General features: G+C 32.2%; 1 protein-coding gene across 4 annotated transcripts in view; it reads right to left on the bottom strand.

Moving 5' to 3' along the window:
- gpsm2l (G protein signaling modulator 2, like) overlaps positions 1-10,328 on the bottom strand; it is a 35,755-nt gene that overhangs the window by 11,603 nt on the left and 13,824 nt on the right. For all 4 annotated transcript variants that reach the window (XM_048177652.1, XM_048177651.1, XM_048177650.1 and 1 more), the window contains 5 exons: positions 5,367-5,588; positions 5,139-5,274; positions 3,417-3,556; positions 3,087-3,210; positions 2,653-2,768 (listed from right to left, as the gene is read on the bottom strand). In XM_048177652.1, coding sequence (XP_048033609.1) covers positions 2,653-2,768; positions 3,087-3,210; positions 3,417-3,556; positions 5,139-5,274; positions 5,367-5,587 — 737 coding nt within the window. In that variant the 5' untranslated portion in view covers position 5,588. The remainder of the gene's footprint in view (positions 1-2,652; positions 2,769-3,086; positions 3,211-3,416; positions 3,557-5,138; positions 5,275-5,366; positions 5,589-10,328) is intronic.

Genomic DNA, 10,328 nt, shown 5'->3' with positions numbered 1-10,328 from the left:
AGTCAGAATTCTGAGATATAAAGTCGCAATTGCGTGATATAAAGTCAGAATTCTGAGATATAAAGTCGCAATTGCGTGATAAAAAGTCAGAATTCTGAGATATAAAGTCGCAATTGCGTGATAAAAAGTCAGAATTCTGAGATATAAACTCGCAATTGCGTGATATAAAGTCAGAATTCTGAGATATAAAGTCGCAATTGCGTGATATAAAGTCAGAATTCTGAGATATAAAGTCGCAATTGCGTGATAAAAAGTCAGAATTCTGAGATATAAAGTCGCAACTGCGTGATAAAAAGTCAGAATTCTGAGATATAAAGTCGCAATTGCGTGATAAAAAGTCAGAATTCTGAGATATAAAGTCGCAATTGCGTGATATAAAGTCAGAATTCTGAGATATAAAGTCGCAATTGCGTGATAAAAAGTCAGAATTCTGAGATATAAACTCGCAACTGCGTGATAAAATGTCAGAATTCTGAGATATAAAGTCGCAATTGCGTGATAAAAAGTCAGAATTCTGAGATATACAGTCGCAATTGCGTGATAAAAAGTCAGAATTCTGAGATATAAAGTCGCAATTGCGTGATATAAAGTCAGAATTCTGAGATATAAAGTCGCAATTGCGTGATAAAAAGTCAGAATTCTGAGATATAAACTCGCAACTGCGTGATAAAAAGTCAGAATTCTGAGATATAAACTCGCAATTGCGTGATAAAAAGTCAGAATTCTGACTTTTTTTCTCGCAATTAACTGATGGTCAGTATCAGTATTTATATCTCAGAATTCTGACTTTATATCACGCAATTGTGAGTTAAAAAGTCAGAATTCTGAGATAAAAAGTCGCAATTCATCTTTTTTTTTTTTTTTTTAGTGGCTTTTTATTTATTTTATTTTTTTAGTGATGTTTTTTTTTTTTTTTAGTGGCGGAAACGGTATTTGGACAGTAAAAGTTGTTTTTAACAGAATGGATACACTAATGAATTTTGCACAATAATAACAATATAATAATAATCATAATAAGAAGAATCAGCTGTGGCAGAGGTGCAATAAATCAGACAAAGCTGAAGTGGCATATTTTATACACCAACAGCTTCAGACTTCACGGCAGCACGGCTATCGTTGGATGCACTGTTATAGACAGAGATACTGACCATCAGTTAATTGCGAGAAAAAAAGTCAGAATTCTGACTTTTTATCACGCAATTGCGACTTTATATCTCAGAATTCTGACTTTTTATCACGCAATTGCGACTTTATATCTCAGAATTCTGACTTTATAACTCGCAATTGCGACTTTTTATCTCAGAATTCTGACTTTTTATCACGCAATTGCGACTTTATATCTCAGAATTCTGACTTTATAACTCGCAATTGCGACTTTATATCTCAGAATTCTGACTTTATATCACGCAATTGCGACTTTATATCTCAGAATTCTGACTTTATAACTCGCAATTGCGACTTTATATCTCAGAATTCTGACTTTATATCACGCAATTGCGACTTTATATCTCAGAATTCTGACTTTATAACTCGCAATTGCGACTTTATATCTCAGAATTCTGACTTTATATCACGCAATTGCGACTTTATATCTCAGAATTCTGACTTTATATCACGCAATTGCGACTTTATATCTCGCAATTCTAACTTTATATCACGCAATTGCGACTTTATATCTCAGAATTCTGACTTTATATCACGCAATTGCGACTTTATATCTCAGAATTCTGACTTTATATCACGCAATTGCGACTTTATATCTCAGAATTCTGACTTTATAACTCGCAATTGTGAGTTAAAAAGTCAGAATTCTGAGATAAAAAGTCGCAATTCATCTTTTTTTTTTTTTTTTTTAGTGGCTTTTTATTTATTTTATTTTTTTAGTGATGTTTTTTTTTTTTTTTAGTGGCGGAAACGGGCTTCCATAGTATTCCTTGCTTGTATATTGTTAAAAACTTAGAAACAAATTTTAAAAATAAAATAAAATAAAATAAAATAATTATTGTTGTTGTTGCTTTGTTCATATTCATTACTTATATATTGTTAATAGCTTAGAAAAAAAAAAAATTAAATAATAAAAAATAAAAAATAAAATTAAATAAATATTGTTGTTGTTCCTTTGTTCGTATTCCTTGCTGGTATATTGTTAAACTTTGAAACAAATTTATAAATAAAATAAAATAATTATTGTTGTTGTTGCTTTGTTCATATTTATTGCTTATATATTGTTAATAGCTTAGAAAAAAAATAATAATAATAATAATAAAAATAAAAACAACAATAAATAAATAAATTAATAAATAAATAAATAAATAAATAAAATTATGGTTTTTGTTCCTTTGTTCGTATTCCTTGCTTGTACATGGTAAAAAATGTAGAAACAAATATTTAAAAAATAAGTAATATAAAAAATAAAATTAAATAATAAAATTAAATAATTATTGTTGTTGTTACTTTGTTTGTATTCCTTGCTTGTATACTGTTAAAAACTTAGAAACAAATATTTTAAAAAAATTAATAGAATAATAAATAAATAAATAAATAAAATGTTGTTGTTCCTTTGTTTGTATTCCTTGCTTGTACATGGTAAAAATAAAAATAGAAACAAATTTTAAAATAAAATAAAATAAAATAAACTACTAGCAAACTGACTTGTAATGTTCAGCTGCAACTTCAAACTGCCCAAGGAATACGTATGCATTTCCCAGGTTGCAATATGCTCTCCGCTCTGCGGCTCTGTCTCCAAACTCCTTCGCAATAAGAAGACGCTGTAAAAAGAAGAAAGCATTATTAATATTTACATAATGAAACGTATTTTCTGCACTACAGATCTACAGACTACAATATATTTATTATTGAATATGTAGTAATATTTATTTTAATTATCATAACAAGTATAGTGTTATATAAATATTATAATTAATTATTGTTAACACAATAATACAAACCTTCTGTACACTAATCCATCATTTATTATAGTTTGTGCAGTTTTCCCCCATAATTTTTAGTTTGTGCATTTTAATAGAAACCAGTACATTTAGATGTAAAACTAACAGCTTCATTAAGAAGCTCTCAGTATGAAATACCTGCTCGTGGGCAAGAACTGCATCCTGGAAGTTTCCAAGCAAATAGTGCGAGTTGCCAAGGTTACCGTAGGTCCTGCCCTGTGCCGCTCTGTCCCCCAACTCCTTCACAATGGCCAGATTCGCTCTTCAAACAGAGACGTACAGTATAAGATACAGCAGGGGAGATAAAATAATAAAAGTTTAGCATGCTTTTGGAAAACATTACTGCTCGTGAGGCCAAACAAATCTCTTTCAGAAATGAACTATTTTGTCTTTTGGCACATGTGTGTCGTCTACACACTAGTTTTGGCCATTCAAAGGAATGAAAACAACGAACGCTGGCTTGCTCACTCATAGTACTCAGTTGCTTTCTTTAGAGCGATGCGTGCCTCCTCGGGAAAGTCTCCAGGGTCCATACCGCTCCAACATATGTTCTTCCCTTTGGCGTGGTACACATTCCCATAATTATACAGCGCTCGAGCCTGCCCCACCTAACAAAACCACACACAGACACACATCCAGACAACACACACACAACCAGCACTGATTACACACCCTTAAAACAGATCGACAGCTTGCATTTAAACTATGTTTATGGTCTGCTAAAATAGATCAAGCCGTGTCTTTAGTGAACAGGACTTCATGTGACTTCCAAAAACATCCGAGGCAAACTTGGCCATTCAAGTGGAATTCAAAGGTATAAAAATAATCTGTCATCATTTACTCAACCTTAGACATGGGAGATATAAGCAAAACATTATATCCCATTAATCTGAAAAAAATGTGCTTGATAATTTATAATAAAGACACTTTATTTCAAAAATGTTTAAAAAACTGAAAAATGCTTATGACCTTAAGACAATTTCCAAAGAAATCCCATCACAATTTATTTAAAATATCATTTATTTATTGAGGTTAAAAAAATAAATAAAACTGTCAATAAACAATTAATTTATTATATTTGTATATATATATATATATATATATATATATATATATATATATATATATATATATATATATATATATATTTTTTTTTTTTTTTTTTTTTTTTTTTTTGGTTATTCTATTTTAGAAATAAAAATAAATTATATTTAATTTATATATGTTTTATATGGTTATGTATTATTTGCATCACTAAATAAATATTAGTAAATAAAAAGACCATTTTAACCTTTTATTGGAGTGGAAGATATAGGCATATATTGTTAATAACATACTATTTAAATAATAAATAAAATAAAATAATAAAAAATATTTTTGTTGTTGCTTTGTTCATATTCCTTGTATCTTGTTTAAACAAATAAATTAATTAAAAATACAGTAATTGTCACAATATTATTGAAAGTTTAAATAACAATATATAATCACATTTTTATGGGAAAGTTAATACAAAATAAATAAAAAGTCCTTATGACAATTTCAAAATTAATCTGATTTTTATTTATTGATTTATTTAATTGAACAGTAAGTTTTATGTTTATTTTAGCAATTAAATTAATACAATTTTATTTATTTATATTTGAATAGTCAGTTTTATTTATAAATAATGTATTTATTTACTTGCTAACATCAAGAAATAAATATCAGTCAATGAACGCATTTAAACAGCTTTTTATTTTATCTGCTCGCCATATTTTACAATTAGGCTTGTTTTTTATTTGTTTGTTTTTTGTTTTTTTTTGCTGAAGGTTCTCTTTGGTTCTGCAAACATATTGTGACCAAGAGCTTCAATTTTCAAAAAAGGACAAGAAGTGCCATAAAAACAGTCAATACTATTCAATATGTGATGTTCCCAGTCTGATGACGCCATATGATAGCTTCCACCGTGGCTGTCACATCTTACTCTCACATACACATCGCACATATGTACATTGTGCCTTGACATGTCAGGTTTGACATCAGCACAGAACGGCATTGATTCGTGTAGATGTTTTAAGATATCTTATTTTGTGTGTTTTGACAGAAGAAAGAAACCTCATACAGGTTTTGAAGAGAGTAAATGATGACAGAAACTTCATTTTGGCTTAAGCTATTGCATTAAAATGCCTTTAGTTCCATTTAACACCTCACCTTATCATGGAGCATCCTGGAAATATCCAAGTGCCTTTGGCAACAAACTGCTGCTTCATCATAGCGTCCCAAAACCTTCAACGTGTTTCCAAGGTTTCCACTGGCTTTAGCTTCTCCTAGCTGATCTCCGATAGTTCTAAAAGAGTCATAACAATAAAACTTATTATTTTAGATAAGAATATAATCCTACCAGCTTTAAAACAATGACATAACATTCCAGATTCAGACCTGGTGAGAGTCAGGTCATGCCGATGGTATTCCAGCGCCTTGTTGTAGTCGTGCAGGTGGAAGTAGGCGTTTCCCAGCTGACTGTAGATGGCACTCAAAATCTGCAGGTCTTCTGTGCCCACCTGGATAGCCGACTCGAAAAAGGAAACGCCCGCACGGTAATCTCCCACTTTACACAGACGCTCACCTTCCAGAGCTAGTTCCAGACACGAGGCCTCCATCCTGCAGGGGGCAGCAGAGAGGTGAGCAAAGAGCATGATTAGGAAAAAATGAGGTAGTATTCAGACGTAGGATGCGGTCGAAATAGCACACTTCCCTACTATACAGTAAGTGAAAAACAGTATGTGACAAGAGAAGCATGTCCGAATTCACAGTGGCCATAAAAGTGTAGGGGCGAAAAGTACTTCGGGCGAGACTCTGAAGTATGAATACTATGGACACTTTACTATCCCATGAGGCCACGGGAGAGGACTTGTGAATGGCAGTGAAGCGACACAACTGTCACTGGTAGGTCACATGATAATGACAACATCAGTGTTGGAGGGTAATGCATTACAAGTAACCTGAATTTGCTTTTTTTTAAGTAACTAGTAAAGTAACGCATTACTTTTTCAATTTACAACAAAAGTTACTTTTTTTCAAATAAGTAACATAAGTTACTTTTTCACATTTATTGACCGACAGCTCTCCTGCCCTCATGTTGAGAGAAATAAAGTGCAGAGTTGTTATGCGCGCTGTGTGAACATGATGGTTATTGTAGTTCTAGACTAAATGTGAGCATGCATTTACTCATCGCACTTGCACAAATACATTCAGTATTCTTCAAAATGAATAAAAACAGTGAAATGCAATCTCAAAATCTCAGAATATTAGATTTAGAAATAAGAGTGTGGAACCTATTCTATAATCCAGAATGGCAGCAAATCTGAAAGGTTTGTTTGAGCTGCGCCCTCTACTGTACAGGAGTAAATATGCATTTCCTTCAGCCTGAGGCTTATTCATCTCACTTTTGGTGTGAAAGGGCCTAAACATCTGCCAGAATAGAACTTTTTTTGTTGTTATTAAAAAATAACAAGCAAACCCAGCTCAGGTGAGAAACATAACACAAAATTAATGTAATGCATTACTTTTCAGTAACTAAGTAACGCAATTAGTTACTTTTTAGAGAGTAAGGCAATATTGTAATGCATTATTTTTAAAAGAAACTTCCCCCTGCTCAAAACATGGCAGATGTAGTACGTCCGGATTACATTCATACTATATAGAACTAGGGCTGCACAACAATTAATCGCGATTAATCGTTTGCAAAATAAAAGTCTGTGTTTACATAATATATGTGTGTGTTCGGTGTATAATAATTATGTATATATAAATACATGCACATACATGTATAAATAAATATACATATTTATATGTATTTTATATTACATATAAATATAAATATTTTATATATATAAATATAATTTTTTTCTTAAATAGATACATGTATGTGCATGTATTTATATATACATAATTATTATACACTGAACACACACATATATTATGTAAACACAGACTTTTATTTTGCAAACGATTAATCGCGATTAATCGTTGTGCAGCCCTATATAGAACACTAGTACGTACTTACTCAAAATAAGTATCTACTCATGAGAGTATGCAATTTCAGACAGAGCCATAGAGAGCTTTATTTATGAGATCAGAGACAAAAAAAAAGTCAAAAAAATGAAAAAGAAAAAAAAATATATAAATGAATATATAAATAAAATAAATGTTAGTGCTGTAAAAATCGATTAACTGCATCAAGTGATTAATTGCATCAAACACAAAAGTTATATATGCGAATAATTATGATTAATCGATTTGACAGTACTAATACATATTTAAAAATTAATTAAATAAATAAATACATAGCTACATATTTTATTAGTTTATTTTCAACTAAATATCTATTTACAAGCAAAGTAAGGGAAGTTCTGAGAGAACTTATAAAATGAAATAATCAAATATTTCAGTTTGATGAGACTATTGAAAGAAAAGAGCAACCTAATGAACAGTCCAGTTTTCCCATTGCATTTCCCATTCTTTTATACACACTAAGGGACAGGTTACATTTATCATCTGTGGTAATCAAAAGCATTCCACGGATATAGCAGAAAAATCTAGAAAGAATTATTACAACACCAACATTATTAGGACTATGTCTACACAAGTTCTTGAAAACATCTTGTCTGCTGACATGCAATAAAAATAGGAATGACTCACATGTGTACAGTTCAATGCTGTCATAGAATGAATAAGAATCAAGGAGCTTCCAAGAATCAAGGAGAACCACTGACTGGAATGCCAGTAAACCTTCTAAAGTATCACAATATAAACAAATATGTTGTATTTGCATGCAAGGACTTCTGTTTGTTCTTTCAGAGTGTGCGTTCATGTTATGTAGACATAACAAGTACACTTTTGGGTCCTCACCAAATGTGAAAACGCTGAGTGAAGAGACAAAATCAGTCAATCACAACATATCTGAGGTTTAAAATGCAGAAATATTTGGAGGGAATGAAAATGAGAAACTAGCAAGAAGCGACGTAACGTGTCTTGTCATAGGAAACATTGTCAGTTATGAAAGAAAAAAAAAATACAGAATGATTCATAGCTATTACATAAGAAAAATGCACAACTTCCTTACCACGTCATCAAAAACAACTGAAATACATACATTACCAATTAATACATCTGGGGTCTGTAAGATTTTTTTAATGCTTTTGAAAGATATTCTTTGAAATAATAAAAATCAAAATTTAAATTGAATTCATTTTAAGTCAATGTTGGGGTTACAAAGATTTTTTAATGTTTTTGAAAGAAGTCTCTTATACACTCACTAAGGCTGCATTTATTAGATCAAAAAGTAAAAAATAAATATATTTTAAAATATTATTTATTCCTGTGATCAAAGCTGAATTTTCAGATCATTACTCCAGTCTTCAGTGTCACATGATCCTTCAGAAATCATTCTAATATGTCAATTTGCTGCTCAAGAAACAATTATCAATGTTGAAAATGGTTGTACGTTTCTTTTGGTATCTTCATTTTAAAGGACTTACACGGTTCATTCACAGAGATATGGAGAAGTTAATGCGGCTCATATATATATTTATATATATATATATATATATATATATATATATATATATATATATATATATATATATATATATATATATATATATTTATTTTTATTATTTTTTTTTTTTAAACAAATAATGTTGAAACTAGAAATGTATTGAACATACCTGCCTGTGTTCCATAAATATTGTTTTTCCAAAGTTTGCTTGCCTTTGCTTTGACACAGCTGATACTTATTGCATTTAAAGAGGAATGTCTGAAGAATAAATAATGTTGAAACTAGAAATGTATCATGCTTCCCTCTATCAAAACCATTGCGTAGAACATCCCTCTCTGAGAACCAAAATTCCACAGTGAATGGTTAAGTTGAGGCACATTAACTTGCTCTCAAAAGTGTATTTATAAGAATGTACAGGTGCTGGTCATATAATTAGAATATCATCAAAAAGTTGATTTATTTCACTAATTCAATTCAAAAAGTGAAACTTGTATATTATATTCATTCATTACACACAGACTGATATAATTCAAATGTTTATTTCTTTTAATTTTGATGATTATAACTGACAACTAAGGAAAATCCCAAATTCAGTATCTCAGAAAATTAGAATATTGTGAAAAGGTTCAATATTGAAGACACCTGGTGCCACACTCTAATCAGCTAATTAACTCAAAACACCTGCAAAGGCCTTTAAATGGTCTCTCAGTCTAGTTCTGTAGGCTACACAATCATGAGGAAGACTGCTGACTTGACAGTTGTCCAAAAGACGACCATTGACACCTTGCACAAGGAGGGCAAGACACAAAAGGTCATTGCAAAAGAGGCTGGCTGTTCACAGAGCTCTGTGTCCAAGCACATTATTAGAGAGGCGAAGGGAAGGAAAATATGTGGTAGAAAAAAAGTGTACAAGCAATACGTATAACCACACCCTGGAGAGGATTGTGAAACAAATCCCATTCAAAAATGTGTGGAGATTCACAAAGAGTGGACTGCAGCTGGAGTCAGTGCTTCAAGAACCACTACGCACAGACGTATGCAAGACATGGGTTTCAGCTGTCGCATTCCTTGTGTCAAGCCACTCTTGAACAACAGACATCGTCAGAAGTGTCTAAAGACAAAAAGGACTGGACTGCTGATGGGTGGTCCAAAGTTATGTTCTCTGATGAAAGTAAATTTTGCATTTCCTTTGGAAATCAGGGTCCCAGAGTCTGGAGGAAGAGAGGAGAGGCAGACAATCCACGTTGCTTGAGGTCCAGTGTAAAGTTTCCACAGTCAGTGATGGTTTGGGGTGCCATGTCATCTGCTGGTGTTGGTCCACTGTGTTTTCTGAGGTCAAAGGTCAACACAGCCGTATACCAGGAGGTTTTAGAGTACTTCATGCGTCCTGCTGCTGACCAACTTTATGGAGATGCAAATTTTAATTTTCCAACAGGACTTGGCACCTGCACACAGTGCCAAAGCTACCAGTACCTGGTTTAAGGACCATGGTATCCCTGTTCTTAATTGGCCAGCAAACTCGCCTGACCTTAACCCCATAGGAAATCTATGGGGTATTGTGAAGAGGAAGATGCGATATGCCAGACCCAACAATGCAGAAGAGCTGAAGGCCACTATCAGAGCAACCTGGGCTCTCATAACACCTGAGCAGTGCCACAGACTGATCGACTCCATGCCACGCCGCATTGCTGCAGTAATTCAGGCAAAAGGAGCCCCAACTAAGTATTGAGGGCTGTACATGCTCATGCATTTCATGTTCATACTTTTCAGTTGGCCAAGATTTCTAAAAATCTGTTCTTTGTATTGGTCTTAAGTAATATTTCTAATTTTCTGAGATACTG

Source organism: Megalobrama amblycephala, linkage group LG24 (genome assembly GCF_018812025.1).
Source record: "Megalobrama amblycephala isolate DHTTF-2021 linkage group LG24, ASM1881202v1, whole genome shotgun sequence".
In the NCBI taxonomy this organism is placed as follows: Eukaryota; Metazoa; Chordata; class Actinopteri; order Cypriniformes; family Xenocyprididae; genus Megalobrama; species Megalobrama amblycephala.
This window is presented reverse-complemented; position numbering and strand designations above follow the sequence as displayed.